This window comes from Ambystoma mexicanum, chromosome 5q (assembly GCF_040938575.1).
Source record: "Ambystoma mexicanum isolate Mex_15411 chromosome 5q, UKY_AmexF1_1, whole genome shotgun sequence".
NCBI classification, from domain to species: Eukaryota; Metazoa; Chordata; class Amphibia; order Caudata; family Ambystomatidae; genus Ambystoma; species Ambystoma mexicanum.
The window spans coordinates 135,058,195-135,082,215 of NC_090933.1; the positions used below are offsets into that span (position 1 = coordinate 135,058,195).

Here is a 24,021-nt window from a genome sequence, read left to right on the forward strand (position 1 = left end):
TGTGCTGGAGAAGAGTGTGGGTCTCAAGTCAGACCAAAGAAGTAGCAGAGGTCAAGGAAGTCGGGAGAGTGAAGCAACCCGCAACCAAAGTGTCCCTGAGGCCGGTGAGTGAAGCCCGGCACTCAAACACTTAACAAGCCTTGGCAGTAACTGTAACCAGCTCCAAAGCATCTTGCGTAGTGTTGAAAGCAAGTAGAAGTTCTTCATCACTTTCAAGTACACCGTTAGCAATGAAAATGTTACACAAGCACATGTTCTGAATGCCGGAGTGTTAGCGTGGAAAGTAAAGACCATTCTATTTATTGTTAAACACTTTTCATATTACCGGGGTGGTCGCATGCCTTTAATTGTGAAAAAGGAACACTGTCTTAACCCATTCTGAAAACCCAGAGATGCTGTTTTACAAGAGTTACTAGTGAAACGGGCACACAGGAAGGTCGCGTGTGACCAATTGTGTTTCCCGAACAACGTCAGATGTTTCCTCTTTAATCTTACATGGGAATACAATTCTGTTCAAGTCTAAGTTTGAAAATCTATCTTAAAGAGTGGTCGCGTGTCCCTTATTATGGTTTCAATTTGAAGGCTAAACCTTGTAACGTCCTGAATTGACATTTTATATTCTATGAAGTGGCTATACAGAAGATGACAAGCAATACCCAAGTCAAGAGACAAACCCTTTTTCCGGAGAAGCAAGTACTGTTTAAACCCCTTAACATATAATGTGAAGCTGTAAACAGTTCAGTTGGCTTAAGTGTGGCATTGTTACCTGAAGCTGAAAGAGTGGCACTACAGCTTTACAAATTCTGGGTAATTACTGGGACAGAAGGGGTGTGACTAGGTCTGGATAAGGGTAACTGGGTGCTTGCAAAGAACATTGGGGAAGTAACCTGTAATGCTGAGGACTGTTGAAGCTGAGAGAAAGCCTGTCTTCTGGGCAGCGGTAGGTTACTCATGGTGCCAGTTAGAAAGACAAAAGCTAGAGAGGAGTCCCCCTTTTTGGAAGTCACAGAATTGAAGAGTGCCTTGCCTACCTGTAGAGGTTGAAGTGTCTTGTCATTACATGAATAATAATTTTGAAATATAAAACTGAAGCATAAGTAACTGAACTGTGGTGGCGTATAAAACGGTCAGTGGATGTCATATTGAATGGGTTTGGAGTAGCGGTATAACATGAAACAAAGGTGATTGTTTTCACAGTAATAACAGTAGATGGGTGGTTGTTAGGAGGCAAGCTGTAACCCAAAGACAAGCATCCTGACAATGATACCGAATGTACGGCAAAGGTCATAAATAATTATAAAGTTGTAGATGAAGAAATTCTATTCTTTGGACTGTGACAACCAATATTGAAGAGAAGATATCCAGGATTACCAATGGTGCTATTTTCTTGGCTGGAATTGGAAGGGTATCTATTCAAGCAAAACCAGAGAATTGTTACCAGTGGACTTTGAAACCCTCGGGAAGGGATTTTCACAGGACAGGTAAAGGTCATCCAGATACTGTTCAATTCTTATTTATTATCTTATGTTGCTTTATTATTCTTTTAGTGTTTTGTTCAAAATGAAGGCCAGTTCACCTATGTTAGGAGTTGTTCCCTTAGCCTTTAGACTAGGTAGGGAATTCCCTGAAAGCGTAGGGTAAGCAAGGCTTTATTTCCAAATGTTTTAATTAATAAAATTTCTAATCTTGAGTAACTTTACAAGCAGTTGTCCGCCTCGCATTACTGACCCCTGACACTACTAATTAAAGAGGTTATTCATGCAATATTTCTAAAGCATGTTAAATGATCACAAATGTAATGTTATCATTTAGGGTACCACACCTTGAGGGTGGACAAAGTGTGCACACACATTATTAATAGCTAGTCTGCTATAATCTTTTCTTTAAAATCCCATTGCATAATCAAGGAGAAAACCATCTTGGACAGGCCCAGGTGCAACAACAGACTGTCTATAATAGACATGCCGTCACCCATACTCTCCCGGTCGGACAGTCTGTTTTGGTCTTCTTACCCGCCTCAGAAAATAAAACGGTCTCCCGTTGGCATGGGCCTTATAAAATACTCGAACAGAAGGTTCCATTAAACTACCTTCTATCACAACCGGATAGATGCCGGAAGACGCACGTCCATCATGTAAATTTGCATAAAGAGTGGAAGGTAAACCTAGTGCCAACACCGCTGTTAGTATGGTAGCCCTATATTAGGAAAGTTAAATTCCCCAGAATTGTCACCAGCCCACAAGGATGACATTAAAGATTTGGCAGACCAATTTTCCGAGAGTGTTTGGGGAGCAGGTGGGGCTTTCGAAGCAACCGACGAAGGTAACCAATTTCTTTCATGTTATTAGGACTCCCCCAGGAAAACTGTAAACCTCAAACCCTATAGGATCCTCGAAGCTTGGAAAGGGGTAGTCCAACAGGGATAGGGAGTTTTTTTCCGCAGGAGATTTCACTGAAGTAAAATTCAACAACGTTTTTTTAATGGATTTTGGCCAAAATATATTTGGGGGTGGGTACAGGCTAATAATTAAGGTATGGGGATAAAGAGGGGAATGGGGGACAGGGGGTTTGCAGCAAAATCTACCAGCGAGATCACATAGAATGAGCAGATGACAGAACTATTAGAAGAAGAAGGCCGTAATAATCGAAAGATCAGAGAGCCCCTGGTGTTTTCCTATAGTCCTGCATGCCGAACCAGAACAATCTTGGTGCTTTTGTATTGATTTTAGAAAGATGAATTCCATCTCCTTATTTGATAATAACCAGATAACTCATATTGATGAGTTGATATAAAAAATAGGCTCAGCCAAATATATCTCAACGTTAGATCTAAGGAAAGAATATTGGCAGGTACCTCAGCATCGGCAGACCAAGAGAACAGCTTTTTCGACTCCAGAGGGCCCATTTCAATTTAATGTCCTGTCTTTCAGCCTTCATGGAGCTCTAGTCACATTCCAACATCTCATGAATAGGTTGTTAAAACCATACTTAACCTACTGTAAAGCATATCTTGACAACATTGTGGTACTTAGTGATAGATGCCAGGAATACATGCACCACCTGTATATCATATCATCCAAGCCTTAAGAAAAGTCGTTCTCTGAGCCAATACAAGAAAATGTCATCTAGCCTGGACAATCGGCAGTCAAATACATAGGGTTCTTTGTTGGGAATGGGTTAATTGAACCTCAAACAGAAAAGGTAACAGCCACCCTAAACACCCCTGTACACAAGACCAAGAGAGAACTTCATCCCTTCTTGGAGTTAACAGGGTACTGTAGGAGGTTCATCCCCAACTACTCCAGCATTACCGCCAGCCTGACAGACAAGTCAAAAAAATGCCCAACCACAAAATGAATTGGGATAATAAAGATCAGGAAAATTTCACAGACTTGAAAACCATCGTCTGTAAAGAACCAGTACTTAAGATGCTGAACTTTAGTAAGGAGTTCCTGATACAAATGGATGCATCTAAGGGCGGACTAGGAGCTGTACTCTCTCAGGAATATGATGGGGTTGAACACCCCATACTGGTATACCAGCCGAAACCTTTTTCCTAGGGAACAGTCCTATGCTACAGTAGAGCCGGAAGCCTTGGCCATAAAATGGGCGGTCCCCCACTTGCAGTATTATCTAACTGACCATACTTTTAGATACATCACTGACTACTCCACACTTACATGGATGAGTCTGCGAAAAGACACCAACGCAAGAGTAATGGCATGGTTTCTGGACTTCCAATCATTCTCTATTTCAGTGGAACATCGAAAGGGTCAAGAAAAAGAAAAAGTTAACTTTTTGATTCGGTTTCCCATCAAGCAAGAAAGGGAAGCCACAGAGATAAGGGCAGAGGTATGGGCTAAATCAAGGGAATTTGTCCCTTCTCCCCAAGGGAGAGCTCCTTTGTGAGGGTAGGCAGTTGGGCCTGCTCCACAATACCCTCCCTAGGCAAGTGGGAACTCACCGGGAGAGACTCCCCCTTTGGGGACCCGGACTCCCATTCCCATGGGGAACTCCCGGAACCTAGACACATGATGGGATACCTGGGATGAACAAACTCTACAGAGAAGTCATTATGTTATTGAAAAGCAATATGTCCCTTTAAAACCAAATAATCAACCTACTGAGACAAGTATGTTCATGCTTCGACAATGCACACAGAGAGGAGAGAGAGATAGAGACTAAGAAGCTGTAAGAAGCTGACGTCGGTTAGGTAGGTCTGAATCCACACAATATCTGCAGGAAGAAGAAATCTAAAAGCCAGCGAATTTCGAAATCGCTTCAGATCGCTTCCGATCTTCTTAATCTGTCTCTATAAAAAGTTCACAATCTGCTGTACATGGTTTTGTACATGCCTAAATACCAGGTTGCTGTACCCATCCATGTCTACATTGTCAACATTGTACTAAGATCATCAAAGGAGACCGCATCCGACATCCAAGTAGTGGTAAGAAGGTACTACTTAAAGACTATGCCACATGTGACAGCAAGAATGTAGTGTACGCACTTCGATGCCCCTGCGGCAAATACTATGTCGGCAAAACTATCCGAAAAGCAAAATATTGCTGGACGGAACATAAATCCAACACAGCAACATCAAATCCCCATTGTTCAGACACTTCAAAGAAAACGGACACAACATCACCCAGTTGAGATGGGTTATTCTGGAAATAGTACATCCCACCTCCCTAGAGGAGGAGACCTAGCCAAGAGACTGATACAAAGAGAACTTATTTGGATACATAAACTGGATGCAGTCACCCCCCATGGCCTTAATGAAGACTTCTATTTAGGCCCTTTCCTCTAAACATTTTCTTCTACTTACTATACGCAACATTGATAGTCTAGCCTAAGTTCAACTGTGGTCTATATGTGAAAAGAAACCAAACAAGGTATTTAGGCATGTACTGACACAATATGATGATCATAACAAAACCAACAATGTAAGCAGATTGTGAACTCTTTATAGAGACAGATAAAGAAGATCTGCAGTTACAAGATCATGAGGAATTTCAAGCAATACTCTGACATTTAAATCACTTAATTTAATAATAAAACCATCAATGTAAGCAGATTATGAACTTTTTATAGAGACAGATAAAGATCTGAAGTTACATGATCATGGTGAATTAGAAGCAATAATCTGCCACTTAAACAACTTTATATCTAGACCACCTATCACTTAATCTTTTGGAGGCCTCTCACACATTAGGACTTTAAACAGCCTAGTGTATTCAATAATCAGTTAAGCATTCCACTCATGTCTTTAACATAAGAGTCTTTTTTTGTATACAACTCTGCAAGTTGACCAATTCAATTATATATCTTATTTGAACACTACCTAGTCAGGTCAGCACACATGTGAGAGCACAGTGTTATCTAGAATACCATAAAGGCCCATTTATCTAAGGCCAAGCTATAGCAAACGCAGCTAGGCATCTTTGAGATAACTATGGAGATTCATCAGTTTACTTTACAGTTATACACAAAAGGGTAACTTTGCTTAAATACCAAATCCATGACCCCAGCCTTGCAGGGAAAAACAGCAATAATTACATCATACAAAGCATAGTGGTCGATGATCATATAATTTAGCCTGACCTTTATTCCTAACTACAACTATACATCCAACCTATTACATCACTACCTATTACACTAGGTTTGAATCCTAGGTCTTACAGTAAACACTTATAGTTTAAACCATTTTAAACCTAAGTTTTAAACTATTATTTCATCACGAACGCTTGCGGTTACGACCGCGTCATGCACAATGTTTACATGTGACATCATCACGTCTATTACGTGGTGACGCCATATGTGAACATTGCATTAAAACAGACATTTTGAATTTTACCGTATCCTCACGGCGATACAGGAATCAACTGCCACTTCGCCTAGAACTTGCCTAAGTAAGTAAAATCCTACAAACTCTTGAGTTTCATTCTTGTTTATCTAAGAAGCATTAGAAACCTTAACTGGTTTCTTTTATATATCTTTTGTCACACTGCAGTTATGCCAGTGAATTTGCTGGGAAGACCCCTTCCACATACCAACTAATGGGCACCGCAGCTCTTGAGAACTACTCGCTATAACAAGTGACACAACAGCTCAGGAGACTAGCCAATTTTCTTGAATGTAAGTGCAACAGCTCAACATTAGCTGATCATAGGGAATCTACAACAATCTTCATATCAACACTACATTCCTAACATAAAATGCATTGTTCATTATTTTCAGTGAAGGCATTATTCCCAAAATTTCCACACTAGATGGACATCCTTCCAAGTGATTGCATCACATTATAAGGCAATACGAAATCAGTGAAACTGTATGATTCTTGTTTCTTACTTATGATCATGTAACTACAGCGATAACAGCAATAGAAGCAGACCAATAGTTTTAAGTTATTGCCAGTTCATTTAAGTTGTATCCACCGTTTACTCTGTAATCATCTATTACCAGAGAGACAAAATAGTTCTTGCATTTTCACATTGGTTAAACATTTTTTATCAGCCAGGTAGAATGTTTTAGTTTTTGAGAATTGTTTAAGTGAAATAATTAGATTGGGTAACTTATTGACAGTGTTTTCTTAAGATATATTCTAAATCTAGATAGATTATGTTATTAAGTAAGTGCAAAAGCAAATAACTGATTGGTAAATTTCTTTATTAGTTACAAAAGAGATTCTAATCACAAATGATTTGGTTTTGTTAAACTAGATTTGAAGTTTTTAATGTATTAGCAGGCCCTGAAGAAGAGAATCTTTCTCGAAACGCGTTGGGCAAAACCATATGGAACATCAAAATAAATTGTGAAAATTGTAAAAACTTGCATTACAGTCTCAAAAGACTCATTCATAAAGGACTTTTCTTGAACAATGAAAATTTGATGAAAAATAGCCTGTGTTTAAATTAATTTAAATAACAAGGAGACAAACAAAACAAGTTACAAAATAATTTGGCTGTATGGCCTTTGACGGAGTGCAGAGTGCTAAGGGAGGCCAGGAGGTAAAGTGCCAGGGAATTCGATCGGGTGCATTGGTAGAGGGTACATATGTTAATACTGTGTGGGGGATAGGGGGGGGATTACTGCCCTGTAAAACTCAGAGGAAACCAGGAAGCCAGTCACTGGGGCAGACCGGGGAGTGCGCAGGCGGGGGGAGAGGGAAGAAGAAGAAAAAAGAAGGATCTTCAGGAGCTTCCGGAACTTAAGGAGATCTGGCTCAAGCCTGAGGGGGGCAGGGAGACCATTCCAGAGGGAGGCTATAGCAGAGGAGAGAGAGTTCTACCTCCACACACTCTGCTTAGAGAGGCGTTTGATCTGCAGAGAGTTGGAGCTAGAGAGTTGGAGCTAGAAGACCGAAGGGCTCTAGCAGGGAGGTTTTTAGAGAGATGGATGTAGCCGGGTCCTAGGCCCCAGAAAGCCTTCTGTGTGATGCATAGGGTCTTGAACTTGATCCTAGCAGCAACCGGGAGCCAGTGGTGAGATTTTAGGGCTGGAGAGATGCGGTCACTGGGATTGAGGCCAAGGATAAGTCTTGCAGTCCTGTTCTGGATTAGTTGAAGGGGGTGAAGGGAGGATTAAGTAAGATTGAGGAAGAGGCTATTGCAGTAGTCCAGCCTAGAGAGGACAAGAGCTCTGGAGACATTAGCTTCTGGGTGAAGGTGAGGAAAGGGAGAATGCCTCTGAGGAAGTGCAGCTGATAGTGGGCCTTCTTGGCAAGGTCTGCAATGTGAGAATAGAAGAAGAGAGAGGAGTCAAAGATGACACTTTTTTTGCCTCACAAGAGGGGGAGGGGACCCATTGAGGGCTGCCAGAGGGGAGGCGAGAAGGAGGGAGCTGGGGTTCCAATGAGAAGGATCTCATTCTTACTGACAGTAAGGCAGAGATCATGGGCAGCACGCCATGCCTGAATAGCAGTCAGATAGTCAGGGATGAGAGAGGAGGAAGAGGCAGTAGATGGAATCTTGAAGGAGAGCTGTGTGTCGTCCGCATAACACTGAAGCAAGGAGATCAGGTGGGCCAGAGGCCCAAGGTAAATGTTGAAGAGCCACAGCGAGAGGATAGAGCCTTGAGGGACGCCGCAGGTGGACAGTGTGATAGGGAAGAGAAAAGTGGCTAGCTGAACCTGGGAAGGTTAATCCAATGCCAGGACAAATGCCAAGGGTGTCACAGAGCCGATTTGTCAGGGTTGCACGAGGAGGGGTACAGGAATGTGGTACAACAGTCGGTGGTGGCCAAGGGGTCGGGGGGGGTGGCAGAGGGAGGGGAGGCAGGAGAAGGGAGGAAGTCGATGAGTGACAGAAGACACCTATCGCGTAGGAGGAGGTTGAGCTGAGAGCCCTGGGCCATGACAGTGCCATTTTGGTAGATATTATTGATGCACCTAGAGGGTTGAACATGTGCCAAGAGTACGTCCCCTCTGGTACCACCAAGAAGAGAAAAGGGAAAGGACTGAGACCATATGGAGAGTCCATAGGTCCGGAGAGGGAGCAACCAAGAGGATGTCAGTGACAGTCTGCCTGGAAAAAGCATTGATGTATGTGTCAGCAATGGGCAGGCCTGGGTTGGAAACCAGGAGATCTTTCTTGAATGTTTTCCTTCCGAGCTTCGAAAGAGAAGTAGAATAGGAGATAGAGTAGCAGTTAAAGCAAATAGGGGAGACGGAGAGCAGCATGGAGGGAGGGGGCAGAGAGAGACGGAAGATGTGGAGAGAGGGAAGGAGAACTGTAGAATGCATTATGAACTCACCAGGTGTCCTAGCAGCAAGACAGGTGAAGACAAATCAGCTGCACGTCGTCACCGAAAAAGGTATTTCGCTGCTCCAGCAGCAGAGGAGGGAGGTACGCGACACAGGAGGGATGAAAACTTCTCCGGAGTACGAGGAAAAGAGCTGACTCATCAATGAGCGCACAATGGACGGACATTCTAAAGTCACACACTCCCAGCACTCTTCAAAGTTCCACTGTAGCTGGTTGTACAATAAGGGGTTTCTCTCAAGGCTCTCTGAATAAAGGACAATTTCCGAGAGGCTTTGGTGCTTTCCACCTCAGGCACCACATCAGCCCCTTGGCTATGGTAATTCTGTGTTTCTGCTTTAGTCAGACCCCCATGAGGAGGCCCGGCCTGCCCCTGTCATTGTTGCACACACTGGGTTTCATATGGGCATGGCTATTCCACAGATTTACGGGGAAAAGTGCGCACTCACTCAGTTAACCGGGTCTGCTCGCCCCCTCCTCCCAAACCAAGAATCCTCTGACGCTTTTGCTGGATTTCTGATTTGTGTCAGCATAGGCCAATTGATTCTTCACAGTGCTGCTCCGGGAACTCAGCCCAGAAACAATGGAGCTCCTGCCGTCAGGTGCAGTTCAATCCTTGGAACTGCTTCAGTTCTCGGGAACCGGGAGTTTTTCAGGACACTCCAAAAACAAACCGGGATGGGGATGTCCCTCTGTCTTCCTCCCTGGTACCTGTCCACAGCCTCGGCTTGACCGTGCCACTGCCTCACCCCGCAGCGCTCCCATTGCCGGCCAAACCTCGATGCGTCCGGGACCTCAACTATTCAGTGTTCGTGGAGCCAATGGGGCACTCGCATGCGGCGGAAGTGGACTGGGCCATTTTACACTCCGGGTCTGACTCTTCGGCTGGGCCCGTCTAGGGTGAGCTTGATGGGATGGTCTCCATGTCCCTGAAGGACCTCTTGGTGGCTAAGGCACCATCTTTGTCGGCCAGGACAAGAAAGAAGGGTAGAAATGCCATTTTTGAGTGTCAATCTGCAAGGGGATTTATGAACTCCAAAAGCATTTAAACTTGCAAGTAGATTACAGCTTATTTTCCAAATGGAAAATTGGTTGAATGCCTATACTTTTACATATTATTTAAAGCCTACAGATCATGCATCATCAAATGTTTCCCATATTTGACAATTACTATGACAATATGAGATCTTGGTTTTGACAGAGTGACTATTTTCAATATTGTAGACTACCGGAAAACCTACACATTGACAGAGTGTGGAAAAAATTAAACCACCAACCAACACTCACTCTAATTAAAGAAGTTATGTCATTAGCGAGTACATTACAAGCGTTTTAGCCTGGCATTAATTTAGGTTACATGGAAAAACAAGTTACTTACCAACTGGTAACGTTCTTTCGATTGGATGTTCCTCCAACGTATTCTTCATCTTGATATTACTCATCTTTGATAATCAGGTCCAGCATCAGAAAAATAATTCCCGGCAGAGGGCGCCATCCGTTGATGGCGTTGAGTCGATGTCCCTCGAAGCCCTCCATCGAGGGTGACGTCATTGGGTGTACCTCAGTTCTGTTTTTCCCTCTTGTTCGTGTTAGTTGTCAGTATAGGCAGGCAGCAGACAACCCTGCGAGAGGTGAAGTTGAATCTGCATAGGAAATTCTACAGAGGGGTAAGATGGGAGGGAGAGGAGTAATACGTTGGAGGAACATCCAATCAAAAGAACATTACCAATTGGTAAGTAACTTGTTCTTCGAATGGATGGTGTCCTGCAACGCATTCCACATCTTTGATAGACTCCCAAAGCAGCATGCAGAATTTGGTGGAGGGAGTAGAATTTGAGATTGTCTGCATTTTATAAGGCCGAATACAGTACCGCCTTACCAAAGGCAACATCCTGATAGTGGGAAGCATCTAGACAGTAATACTTTGTGAATGTATGCAGTGAAGACCAAGTTGCTGCATCACAGATTGATTTAATAGGAACGCCCCTTTGAAGGGCTGCCGAAGAGGCTGTGAGCCCTCAAGCCTTCTGGCGGGTCCTTGTCTGCCAATTTGTAACATTCCGAGATGCCAAGTATAATCCACCTTGATAAGGTCTGTTTTGAAACAGCTTGATCCAATTTTCTTCCGGTATACCCAATAAAGAGTTGGTCATCCACTCTGAGCTTGGAGAACATAGAAATATAAAAGCTTAAAGCTCTTTTAAGGTCCAACCTATGAAGCCTTTCCTGTACTTTACCAGGGTGCGGCAGGGGGTAGAAAGCCAGCAGAATAATTTTCTGATTCAGATGGAAATCAGATACAACTTTAGGTAGGAAGGAGGGTTATACCCTCAACACAACCTTGTCCTTGTGGAACACGGTATAGTGTGGCCTCGAACAAAGTGCCTGCAACTCACTCACTCTACGTGCAGATGTCAATCAATGCAACCAATAATATGGTTTTAAGGGTTAACAATCTCAATGGGCATGTGTGCAAGGGTTCAAATGGGGCACACATTAAAAACGTTACAACCAGATTACGGTCCCAAACTGGGACTTGAAAAGAAGAAGGTGGGAACACATTTGTGAGCCCTTTTAGGAATTGAATCACCAAGGGAATTTTAAAATAGAAGCATTCTTCCGAAGAGCGCTTGAAGATGGAAAGTGCTGACAGGTAACCTTTAATGGTCCCAACATTGAGATCTTTATGTGCCAATGATAAGAGGAAAGATAACACCTCTGGAATTGAACATAGAAAAGGATCAACATTCTTTTCCCTGCACCAGTCGCAAAACTTGTTCCAACGGCAACGGTACAGAGACTTTGTTGCTGGCCTTCTTGCCAAAAGCAACACCTCCATGACGTATCCGGGAGGTCCCAATCCGTGTATCTCAGCCTTTCAGAAACCAAGCGTGAAGGCTGAAAGTGTTGACCTCTGGATGGAAAACCTGTCCCTGCCTTTGTGAGAGAAGATTCTCTCTCTCCGGAAGACGAAATGGACATGTCTAGAAGGTGCAGGTACCACGTTGTCCTGGCCCAATCTGGGGCAATTAGGATCATGCGGCTTCCAAACTGTCTCAACCTCCTGATTACTTGAGGAATGACAGGGATGGAGGGAACGTGTATAGTAGTGGGAAGTCCCAATCCACCACGAACACATCTCCTCGATCTCCTCTCAGAGGAAATTCCCTTGAGCAATACCTTTCGCACTTCCGGTTGACCCCGGTCACAAACCGGTCTACTTGAGGGGTTCCCCAAAGGGCGAACATCTCTTGAAGGACTTCCTGAGCTAGTTCCCACTCGTGGGACACTGCACCCTGCCTGTTCAGAGCGTCCGCTGTCATGTTTTCCTCCCGGCCAGGTGAACTGCAGATAAGGAGATTCCTTCCTGAATTGCCCAGTACCAGAGCTGCATTGCCTCTCTGCACAGTGGTAGTGACACTACACCTCCTCTTTTGTTGAGGTAATGTATGGCCACTGTGTTGTCCGTCATTATCAGGACATTGTTTCCCCGTAAAGAGGGCAGGAAGGCCTTCAGCGCTAGTCTGATTGCCCTCAGCTCCAAAAGGTTGATGAATAGTTTGGACTCCGATGGCGAACAACGACCGCCGACTGTCAGATCGTTGGCATGGGCTCCCCACCCCGTGAGTGAGGCGTCCATCACTACTGTAATCTCCGCCATGGTTGCTAAACATTTTCTCCTTTCAGAATATTGTCCTCGCAAGCCCATTACAGGAGATCCTGCGCGACCCTGCTTGGAACCTGGAGCAGGTCTGTCATACTTCCTGAGAATTGGGACCATTGAGTTCTCAGAGCCCAATGAAGGGATCTTATTCTTAGGCGGGCTTCTGGCACCAGAAAAATGCAGGATGCCATGAGGCCGAGCAATCTCAAGAAATCGTAGGCCAGAATATTTTGGGCACTTTGAAATTTGGAAACCATCTGAAGAATGTCTTGAGCCCTTGCCCTGGGTGGTGAGCTCTTTCCCAAGGATGTGTCTAATACTGTTCCTAGTTATTGCATCGAGTGCAAAAGCTTTGAATGCAAAACTTTCGGAAAAGAATGCACCGAAAAAATGCATTGTATTGGAGCAGTTGGGAAGGTGTAGTCTGTGACTTCTTTAAATTGAGGGAGAAGCCCAGTCTGTGAAGGGAGTGGTAGGTGACCTTGAGATGATCCAGGACTTGCTCGGGAGAGCGTGCCCTGATCAGCCAATTGTCAAAGTAGGGTTAGACATGAATCCACCCTCTGCTGAGATACACTGCCACCACCACCATCAGTTTGGTGAAGACCCTTGGCAGAGGTCAACCCGAATGGTAGGACTTGAAACTGATAGTGCGAGCCGCCAACGGCGAACCTCAGGTATTTTCTGTGCTTGAGATGGATCGGCACATGAAGATAGGCATCCTGAAGGTCCAATGACACCAACCAATTCTGAAGTTGGAGGGCCTGAAGGATCTGAGAAAGTGTAACCATCTTGAACTTGTCCTTCCTGAGGAACTTGTTCAAGTACCTCCAGTCTAAGATGGGTCTCAGTCCTCCGTCTTTCTTGGAGATCAAAAAGTATAGGGACTACCAACCCTTGTTCCTCTCCGCTACAGGTACCGGTTCTATAGCACCTTTCTATAGCAGGGTTAATATTTCCTGCACAAGGAGCGGATCTGGAATCCTCAAAGAGTGTTTCCCCGGGGGATTGTTGTGAGGGTGTGTTGAGAATGGAAGGCAGTAACCCTGGCCTATTGTTTGCAGAGCCCAGGCATCTAAAGTAATGTCTCGCCATTCTTGCAGACATTGAGACAGTCTGCCCCCGACTGGTGTGTTTCGTGATGCAAGCTCTCAAAGTGGTTTTGAGGCGGTTGCGGCAGCTGCTGATGGAAAAGAAGCTGGAGCTGGCTTTGCACTTTTACCTCGTCCACCACGAGGGATTTTCCTTTGGCCTCTTTGACTGGCCATTCCTCTCGCCTTTACAAATGAGGAGTAGTAAAGATAGGATCGTCCCCTCCAAGATTGGCCTGATGAACGAAAAGGCTGAGGTTGCCTAACAGCGGCCCATAAAGATATGACAGCCGCTTTTGACGGCTACAACCTCTCAAGACTCTTGTCAGCCTTGTTGCCAAAAAGGTGAGACCCGTCAAATGCCATGTTCAGAAGACGGGACTGCCAATTTGGTGCGAAACCCCACTTCCGCAGCCACGCAAATCTGTGCATAACCGTGCTAGCAGCCATGGACCTGCTGATGCTATCTGCAGTGTCCAATCCAGACTGAAGGGATTCACGCATGGCCTCCTTTCCATCTCTAACAGATAGCTAGGAAACACTCCCTTTCCTCCCCTTCTGGTATGTGCTCCGCCGCCATGGAGATGCACTCCCACAGAGTGTACGAAAACTTGGCTAAGGCACAAGTGGAGTTGGCCGACTTCAAGGCCATACTGCCAGCTGAAAATACCTTGCATGCACATCCATCCACACGCTTGTCATCCCTATCTGGAGTAATGGTAGGGTACGCCGCTTTGTTATATGTAGCTGTGGCTACCTGGAACAGCAGACTCATGAGTGGGGTGTTTGGACAGATAGCTGGGGTCGCTGCTGGTAGGACGGTATTTTCTAGTGAGGGATTTATCCACAGCAGGGATAGAATCCGGGGACTCCCAATTCTTGGCCACCATATTTTGCAAGGCGAAACTCTGGCACATTAGGAGTTCCAAACTCCAGACCAAAAGGAACCTCCTCATCCTCAGGTCTTTCCTCTTCTTCAAATATTGAAGAAAAGGATCTAAAATACCCCTTCCTGGGTAAAAGAGTTTTTTTTTTCAGGAGGTGGAGTCAGTTTTGTGGAAGGCTTTGGCTTAGCATCTTGCTTTTTCTTTTGCTGCAACATGCTCAGAGGGCTGAGCTGAAACCTTAGAAATCTTCAGCGCTGATGGTTTCGGTGGCGACACGGGTGTTGATGGCGTCAATATAACTGGCGCCAATGGCGTTGAGGCCAAGATGAACCTTCGATGATTTCACCTTCGGAGTATGTGGAGCCTTGGATGGCATTGAAGTCCTCGAGCGCTCGTCACGACTCGAATGACTCTTTTATATCGGAGACCTCAAATCACCCAGGCTCGAGGGCACGCATGTGTCGTAACGGGAACGCTCTCGGCCAGTTTCCGAAGAAGGCACGGACAGAGGCTTGGCCTTTTCGAACACGTCAAGCAATTTTCAAGCGAAATGCCACGCACTCTGCAGAAGAATGCTTGGTGGGACACCTCCATTTCCTGGGGGATTTGTCGGCCGACGATGAAGATGGGTCGCTTCTTCGAAGAAATGAGTGAGGGAGCCACTTCGGGATCTCAATCTCTTTTCTTCACTCTTGCGTTGAGGAGAATGAACTCCAGACCTGACGGTCGAGGATCAGTCTTATTTGGTTTTACGACCCACCTGTAATTTCCCCTTCCTCTCTTGCAGGGCTTTACCGTCATCGCCTGACACTTCGAGCAGGCCGTGTCGTGGCCTTCTCTCAAACACCATAGGCACGATTGATGCAGGTCTGTGATCGACATTTTTTAACTGTATTCCTTGCACTTCCTGAAAGCTGAGCGATGGGTAGTGGGGGTTGATGATGACATCTTCAATGATTTTCTGTCAAAGAACAAACTACGTAGTAGAAATATACTAACGAGGCGCACCGAGTGTCCGAAGCAACATTTTCTGCGGAAAAATGGAATTGAGGCCAACAAGCACTGCGCGTGCTACTTGTACACCGATGAGATCACCCTCAACGGAGGCCTTCAAGGGACATCGACTCAACGCCATCGGCGCACTGCGCCTTCTGACCAGAATTCTTTTTCCAAAGAAGCCGAAGCTGGACGTGATTATCAAAGATGAGGAATATCAAAGATGAAGAATACGTTGGAGGACAAAATCCATTTGAATAGTGTTACATTTTAGTTGTTACAAAAGTAGCTTTCAAAGCCTTACCACCCAAGATTCATATTGACATACACTATTACTACATGATCAACTAACAGTTTTGTTTCGACTAGAAAATGCAGCAGTGCCCTAATGTTAAAGAACTTTGCCCAAAACAACAAACTTCAATATTTGATTATATATTCGTACCCGGCAAGAGGGGGGGTGGCCTCCCTGCCAATCAGGAGGGTCAGAACAGGGTCTTTTCCACATGGTAAAGCCCCTACTCTGAGCCTCCTCAGAGCAGGGGGCTACCATATACCCTCGCCGGAAATCAGGTAAGTGCGTCCCCCACACCTCCCATCCCCTCCTTCCCTCACCCCCTAAGCCCAATTTCCACACCCCCAACCCAGCCCACCCCCTCCCCACTTAACTTATGATCCTCCGTCTCTCACTGGTGCCAGGAACACTCTGTTTTCCCCACGCATCTCCCTCCCGGAAACGGTTGTCATCGAAAGGTAGAAGGGACTGCCTCCTCCCTGATCAATATCAGTCATCTTGTATTATAGTTTTCTTCTCAAGTTGAAGAACGGAAAATACGCTGTTTTTCAACTTGAGAAAAAAAAACCATTAGTACCCTGGTACAACATGCCGGTGTACTAATAGCAATATAATCCTCATGGGGAATAGGGGCGTTATCGGTCAAGTAATGCCCTGGGGATAAAGTTAAAGCCCTTACTTCGCGTTGGCTTCTAATTTATGCCTCCTCCCACAAGGTTTATATTGCTTAAGTAAAGATCTGTCACATGTTCTGGAATTCTAAGCCTTGTCTCTTGTCTTGTCACATTGTTTCTTGTTCTCAATGCCACAATGTCTCTTGAGACATTTGCTTTAAAATCACAGCATGCCATATTTCTTGGTACCTTCAGTTTCTCAATGGCGCTTGGCATGTAAACGCCATCAAAGCATGCCATCAAAGCAGTGCATGCAGTGTTTGTAAAAACTCTAACTTCCACAATGTTTTTAGGGAGATTGACTACAAGTCCCCTGTTCTCTTCCTCTGCATCCTCCACCACTGCAGGATGCTATCATTTCAGCATGTTCACTACATCACATATTCATAGATATAGGGATAAGATGTTTAATTTCAAGCTACCATTGCTTTTGCACAGGGCACTTCACCACATAGGTCAACAAAGTGCTTTTGAATTGTTGCTAGGAGATACATTAAGAACTTACATGTAACTAGAAATTCATTAATGGGTTACTTGTTGAAGTAGTAAGATTGACGGAGTGTGATCCAGGATAATTTTGAAGTATTATCTGGTTGGTTTGATCAGGATTCCCCTTGAGGACTAACTAGGAGACTAAGGAGTCTAGTGTTCAGTTGCAAGATCTTAAGAGTTTCAGACTGCTGGAGAATAAAATGGAAACCTATTTTGTCATGTTACAGACCTCGACATTTGCTTTATTTTCAGGCACAAAAGAGGAGGATTCCAATATGGGCAAGAATATTCATGAATTCTACTTTACCCTTGTTAAAGTTCATGTTCTATTATAATAATAATATTTGTTATGTATAGAGCTGTGCATCGGAAATTTCCGTTTCCTCATATACTCTTCGGAGATGTGTGTAGAACTATCGGATACCCCCATGTTGTTTTCCCGGGAAAGGAAATGGAAAAAAACATCTGTCCTTTCACCAAAAAGACACGGATCATCATCAAGACCAGGTATCATAATTTGCATATTACATTTTTAGTTTTGTTGCACGTAAAGCCGGGCTAAACAATAACTGGGATGCGGGAACGTAATGTGAAGGATATTCAGGAAATCTCCCCATTCATGTTTCGAGTTCTTCGCGGAACCTCTTCCTCCTGAATTTCAAACTAACATGTTTGATTTTAACTAAAGCAACATAGGAAATGGCAGCAAATTCAAAACAAAATATAACTAGATGGCTTCTTTATGGGTTCAAACGAGATAGGCAAACAAACACAGTTCCTAGTGTCAACAAATCTCCAATGTCTGTGCCCCTCCATGCAATCCTGTTTTTTCATCTAGTCACTAACACTTTGGGGTAGGTAAGTTTCACCTGCACTTGCTATCACAATATCATATTTCAGATGCCTTCTTCAGTGCCTACTTGTGGTCTACTTTCAGGAGTTGCCTGTCACCAATGGGGCAAAACATAGCGATCGTCGAATAAGGCTAGAGGCCGCCCTGTGCAATTCACAAGGCTGCCAAACGGTCACTGGCTATGGCTTTGGAAAGAGGGACTTATCTCTAGCATGGGGGCTTTCGGGCTAATCCACTTCTGATGGTCCGCCTCATGACTTTGTAATGGTCTTGTTCCTTGGAGCCTCTTCTCGTTACTTGGAAAGTCTGCTGAGCTGGGCACTTTGACGTTTCTTGAGTTAGCGAGTCCCAACACTCGCTTAGAGGTCTGACAATGCTTGGGGCTTGCGAACATCAACAAAGTGAGTGCACAACAGGCACACTTTTCTGTAGGACCTGTGGTTCCACTGTCATGGCTCTGTAGTCGCTCTTCCTATAGAAATAGGTCACCTTTCACTGGGCTTCTCAAAAGTGCCACACTAATTCTAGGATCCATTTGAAAAGCCCTTATCACATTCATGGGAGAGGGTGGGGTAAACCAGGTTAGACGCCCCATGCCGCCACAACACCTGCATCATGTAGCGGATAGCTGTATCTGATCTCCGTGGTTACCCCATACTCAGAGTAAGGCAGGTCACTTTGTTACAGTCCTCATACATCATAATTTACCACCCACAAAGCGCATGGCAAATAACTCAAGAGGGTGGAAAAGATGAGGAAATGAGGGATGACCATCTCACTCAGCCTTGGTGTCTTTCTGAGACAATTAGTAAAGCAGCCTCAATTTGTGCATCTGCTGGGTACAGAGGACACAATGTAATCCGGTTCAGATTCCCCCATTAAAGCCACCCAAATTTAGATGAGTTTAATGCTGCATACAGAAACAGCAGATGGAGTCACATTGGCATGGGCCAAACCCCATACTAACCCCCATACTAATGAGGTTCATCTACCACCAACTCACCATCTGCCAGTCTTAAAGAACCGAGAGCCCCACCAGCTAATTTCTTAATGACAGCAGGGTCATCTATCCCACCAGGTATATGTAATGGGAAATGCAGACTGTTTAGCAGTAGCCCAGCATCAGTGATTAGTCCCCAACAACCTGGGTCTTTGCAATGGGGATCAGACTGTTTCTACACAGATCAATATACTCTACTTTCTTAAGCAAGGCAGTTATTCTCCAAAGCACATATGTTGGACATACAGTAACAATGATGCCAGTCTGAACCATGAGTAAATCTGAAGCTTAAACATTCCACTCGCATTAATAAAATATGACTTGATCATTTTATAAATATATTTAAAAACATCCATTTAAAAACATTTGCACCCATTTGATTAATGTGTACAAGAATTTATAAGGTATCTCAAGAACTAAGTCGCAAAAATGTAATCTCTAAAATAATTATCTAAGAAATATGAACATGCAAGTTAAAAAAAAAACAAATCAATTTCTACAACAAATGTAAACGCTTACCTTTTCAACTATGATGAGATCCCCAACTTGAATGTCTGAACTCTTTACTTGTACTTTACCTTTAAAGAAAATGCAAATGTGCACTGAAAAAGTATACACCTACTAATCATGTGTCAAATTGCATGAAATAGAATACCTTATTATTTATTAATCTCGGTTAAAAATAGATTGAATACAACATGTGTGGTCTAAAAGAATGCTCATTCATGAACCAAGTTCATGTTTTAACAGAATGTGAGAAAGCAAAAGAAAAATAAGAAAAAGTCAATTACTCAGAAACAGTTTTCACCTTAATGGGTAATCTCTAATATCTCAAATATATTGCCTACTAGCAGCAGGCAAGTGGAGCACAAAAGCATGCCCACATCTTCGCCAGCAACGGACCAATGCCATGCCACCCTTGCCGAAACCCTGCTCAACCTCTTTTTTTCCTGATAAAAAGAAATATGAACAATTTAGTTAACTTGGTTGGCCATGTGGATGCAGGCAAATAATGTTCATGTTAGAACTATTAGTTTGTTTCCTTTTATCCTAAAATATTCTGCATTTAAAAAAATAAATGTACCTAATACAAAGGATGAAATAAAGGCAAAGAGTACAAACTGGCCAAAGAGATTCTGAAAAACAGCCTCAACAGTTTAGCGGTTGATTCCAGAGTCAATATCCGGATACTACAGTTTCCAAAAAGACAACGGACCACTTAGCAGTTCCACAAATCTCCTTAATACTTAAACGTTTAGCCTGTCTCTATCGTTACCAAAGGGTAGCAACAAATGGAAAATCAATCTCGGTTCTGTCATCAGTGGGAGCAGTCCAGCCCAAAAGGATACATCACATCCTCGGAAAATGTTCTGCTGCAAAAATGAATATGCACAGGGAAAGGGACGCCTTTGGTGTTCTCTACATTTTTGGGGAGATTCCCTTTTAGACTGATCATTAAATTCAGTGTCTTGGAACTAGATATAAACACCCCTCGATGCCATTACAGTAGTCAAGCCATGAAATTACAATTGCATGGACTGCTGCTATTGTTTACGGCAAGAGTAAATGGAGTCGAATTCCGCTTAGTTCACACATGTGTACAAAAGCACATTTTACTATGACAGGATGAGTTAAGTGTTGAATGAAAATTCTAAATCACAAAGAACACTTAAGTTCTCAAACTTCTCTCTGGAGAGTAAAAGGGGCAGAGGGCTATAGGGGATGGTGGGTTGTTGCGCCATGGTTTTAGATCCACTACGGAACATCTATTTACAATGCATTCAATTATAGACGTGTGATAAGCAGTTTCAAGTTGCTGAATGATACCATCACACTAATATAGCTTAAGGTCACTTTGTGCATCATGAGCAAATATGTGGTAACTTAGCTGGTATCTCTGCGGTATATAGGTCAATAGAGCAAAATATCTGTATATGACAGAGTTTAACTTTAATATTACTGTTACAGCATGTGTTAACACCCCAGGTACCCATCCTGAGGACAAGGGAAGAATTCAAGCATGTAGATTTAAGAATGAGCCAATGCTGGAGAATATGTGATGCAAATTTGTCAAAAGCTTCTGAGCAAATAGTCAGGATCGCAAAACAGGCATGATCCAGATCTCTAGTGGTAAGTAGCCTTTGTCAGTGTACATGAAATTGGTTTCTGTGTACCAAAGAGAGGGAAGAATGAGCCAACATTAGTAGACACTGAGAAGGCTACCTACCTCCAGGTGGTAAAAGAGTTGCATGGGAAGTACAGTTTGAGGACATTGGCTACACCCAGTAGGCTAGAAAGTAGTCAGTATTCTGTCAGGGCTACAGGATATTATGAAGATGGGATTAGAATGGGGATACTCTGCTTATTAACTTGTTTTTCCAAACGTCAGAGGTAAGGGATTATACACATTTTAAAATCTTGAGCACTTTCCTTTTGGAGACCGGAACAAAATCATGGAAAGTGGAGTGGAAACTTGGCCTGCATGTAGGTCTTTGCAGGCAGGACAGGGTCGACATCATAGTTTAAGATGTATGCATTTTGCCATCTGTATGGAAGAATAGCATCAGGCTCCTCACAACTGCTGAGCTGAGATCAGGAAAAGATCTGGAAAAGCTCTTTGGTGGCTTTGCTGGCATCTATGGTGTGGATCAGCTGCAGCATTTCTTGGCTTAGAGAATAACATGTAATTGGCTTTTTAGAACGTGCTTCATGCCAGACTCCGGATTCGAAGTGTGAGACTGGGAATCAAAAGCTGCCTGGAGAGGTCTTGTTTCCAACACAAGCATGTTCCGTGTAGCCCCAGCATTGATTGACACAGAGTAGTATGTTAACCTCAAGAACAAAGTTATGGCAGAAAAAGTCACGAGTCCACAGCGCTTATACAGTGATTAAGAAAATAAACATCAAAGCTGCGGGTATCTGGGCAGTGTGGGTGTACTGCCAATACACATCCACAGGAATAGTTGAAGAAAAACAAAGATGTTCCCAGTCTCACTGCGCCAAGAAATTATAATTAGTTGTTTGTGCAAAGAGAAGCCTTTATTGTTTGTGCGAAGAGAAGCCTGACACGTGTTTCAAGCTGTGTACAGCTTTTCATCAGAGGCTTAGGTTGCAGCAATAAGAACTCCACATTTAGAGTAGGACAATGCCAGATACAGTTCTCAAAATGCCTCGCAGTTGCGGAAAGCTCAATGACCGTTTGTTTCAGTCTACTCGTGTTACCATTGCAGTATGTTAACCTGTTCAAGGCTTTGCAGAATTTCAGGGCCAATGGTAAACTGGGAACATTTAGCTGCAAAGGCATTAGCTAAGCTCATCTCCATTTGTACTGGTGGGCAGAGGGGACACAATATGCTGGGCCTGGCTTAGCAGTGTCATCAAATGCCGACTTTCAGATGAGGGAATTATGGAAATGACAGCGACGGGGGTACTCTTGTAGCTGATGCAGCCAGCAAGGACTCCTGAAGATCTGGAAAGTTTACTTCCATTAGTATTTGTTTTCAAAGAGGACCGGGAGAAGCATAGGAGCAAAACAGCACACAGAAGAAGCCTGTGTGAATAGATGGAGATTGGTTGTGGCCACACTGGAATTTTATTTCAGAAAATGTTCATGATTTGTGAATTGGGACATTAACTAGAGGAGACATCTCGCCAAGTAGTCAGCAGCAAAGTATGAAAACATCATGGATAAAGCTTCTACACAGACATTTTCTCAGTAATTCACATTGACAGCGATAAACTGAAGGGTTGACCTTCGAAGCAGAAGAGTGTGAAGGCAAATGATCTCTGTGACAAACGTGAGACAGGTGTGAGTGTAAAATACTACATGTCAGTAAAGAAGTCTGAAGGAAGAGAAAGGGAAGAAATCAACAAAAATAAGGGTAAGAAAAGAAAGCAAGTAGGAGCTGAAAATATGGTGACCGGGCAAACGATAAAGTTATCTTTCACCAAAGAGCAACGGAGTACGAGTATGGTGGTAGTTTGTAAATTAAACAAAGATTTAAAATGAAAAATCCAATCCCTAAAGCAACACTTGACAGCAACGATAACCTCAGTGCAAAAGTAGGTGTTTGATATAGGAGAAACAGTGAACATGGCAAAAGATGTCTCAATACTGGTTGGAAAAGAAGAACAGACTAGGAAAGGAATCCTAGATCGACAGTTTTGAGCCAAGTACTGCATGGATAAGTATGAGAATGTTCAAAAATCGATCAAGACGAGATAATAGAAGGATTGAATATCTAGTTGTGGGGGCCAAGTGAGGCCTTATTGTCTTTTTTTACAAAGCTATCTGCTGAGCATATAAGAGAACTGGGTCCTTTCTAGATCATAAAGGATCGTACCAGGAGAAGGCTGGTCAGCTAATCAGGTGGCTGGAAATGCAGGTAAAAACGGCCAGTGTCTGCCCCGTTTTCAACAGCCACACGTGCCCCTTCCCCAGGTGCTGCCGTGTTTCTTTCAGTCCCACTGCCCCCGTACTGTCATCCGCTTCTCCTAACCCAGCCCCACAGACTTAGATGCAGTGCCCCAGGCTCCGGCTGCCGCACTCCTTCCCTGTCCATGCCAGCCTTGCCATAGAAATAGAAAAGGGACTTGTATTGCTATGGTGGCACCCATCTTTGTGATGGGTCTCACGCAATACGCGTGCAGAAAGACTCCAGTCACCAAAAAAATATTGACACCCACAGGGTATGAAAAGCAATCACTGCCTTGTACTGGGGCGCATAGGGCCAGTAGCAGCCCTTAGCTCTCTTGGAGTCATCCCTTCATTCATGCTCACCTAAGCTTGGGCTGGTGGACCATTACCTGCCCTGCAAGCCTCCGGCCACAGGGTTGATTGCTATAGAGTCCATGCAGTGGGTCCGAGACGAGCCAGTAGCAAGTCTGCCAAGTTATGGGGGAACCATGCAGGTCTCAGGACCTTGAGTTTGCCATGGCGCCTGATGGACCACGTCAGAACGAACTACGCTTCCCAAATTCTCCACAGCACACATGCAGAAATAGCATGACGTCATTGGTAACATGGAAGCCCGGTAAGTAACGCTCATGTATTCCTTCATAATCACAGACAGCGGACATAACCTGGCTTTGCAACAAACCTGCAAGTAGTGTGATTTCTGTTACTGTATGACCTTGTTTCTTCTGTTCTCTTAACGCAGAGAACAGAAGAAGTTGTTTTGGATTTCTTCTTCTTGGTTTTTGTCTGCATCATCACTAGCTACAAACCAAAGGTCACAGGCTTCCCCCTCCCTCTTGGAATAATTTTCAGCAACCTCGAGGAACAATGTCAGTGGACCCAAGTCACCACGC

At 44.0% G+C, this 24,021-nt stretch overlaps 1 protein-coding gene across 2 annotated transcripts in view; it reads right to left on the bottom strand.

The window, feature by feature from the left end:
* The window catches only part of ATP9B (ATPase phospholipid transporting 9B (putative)), a 3,609,114-nt gene that overhangs the window by 2,856,409 nt on the left and 728,684 nt on the right, over positions 1–24,021 (bottom strand). For both annotated transcript variants that reach the window (XM_069620656.1, XM_069620655.1), the window contains exon 6: positions 19,231–19,289. In XM_069620656.1, the coding sequence (XP_069476757.1) occupies positions 19,231–19,289 (59 nt within the window). The remainder of the gene's footprint in view (positions 1–19,230; positions 19,290–24,021) is intronic.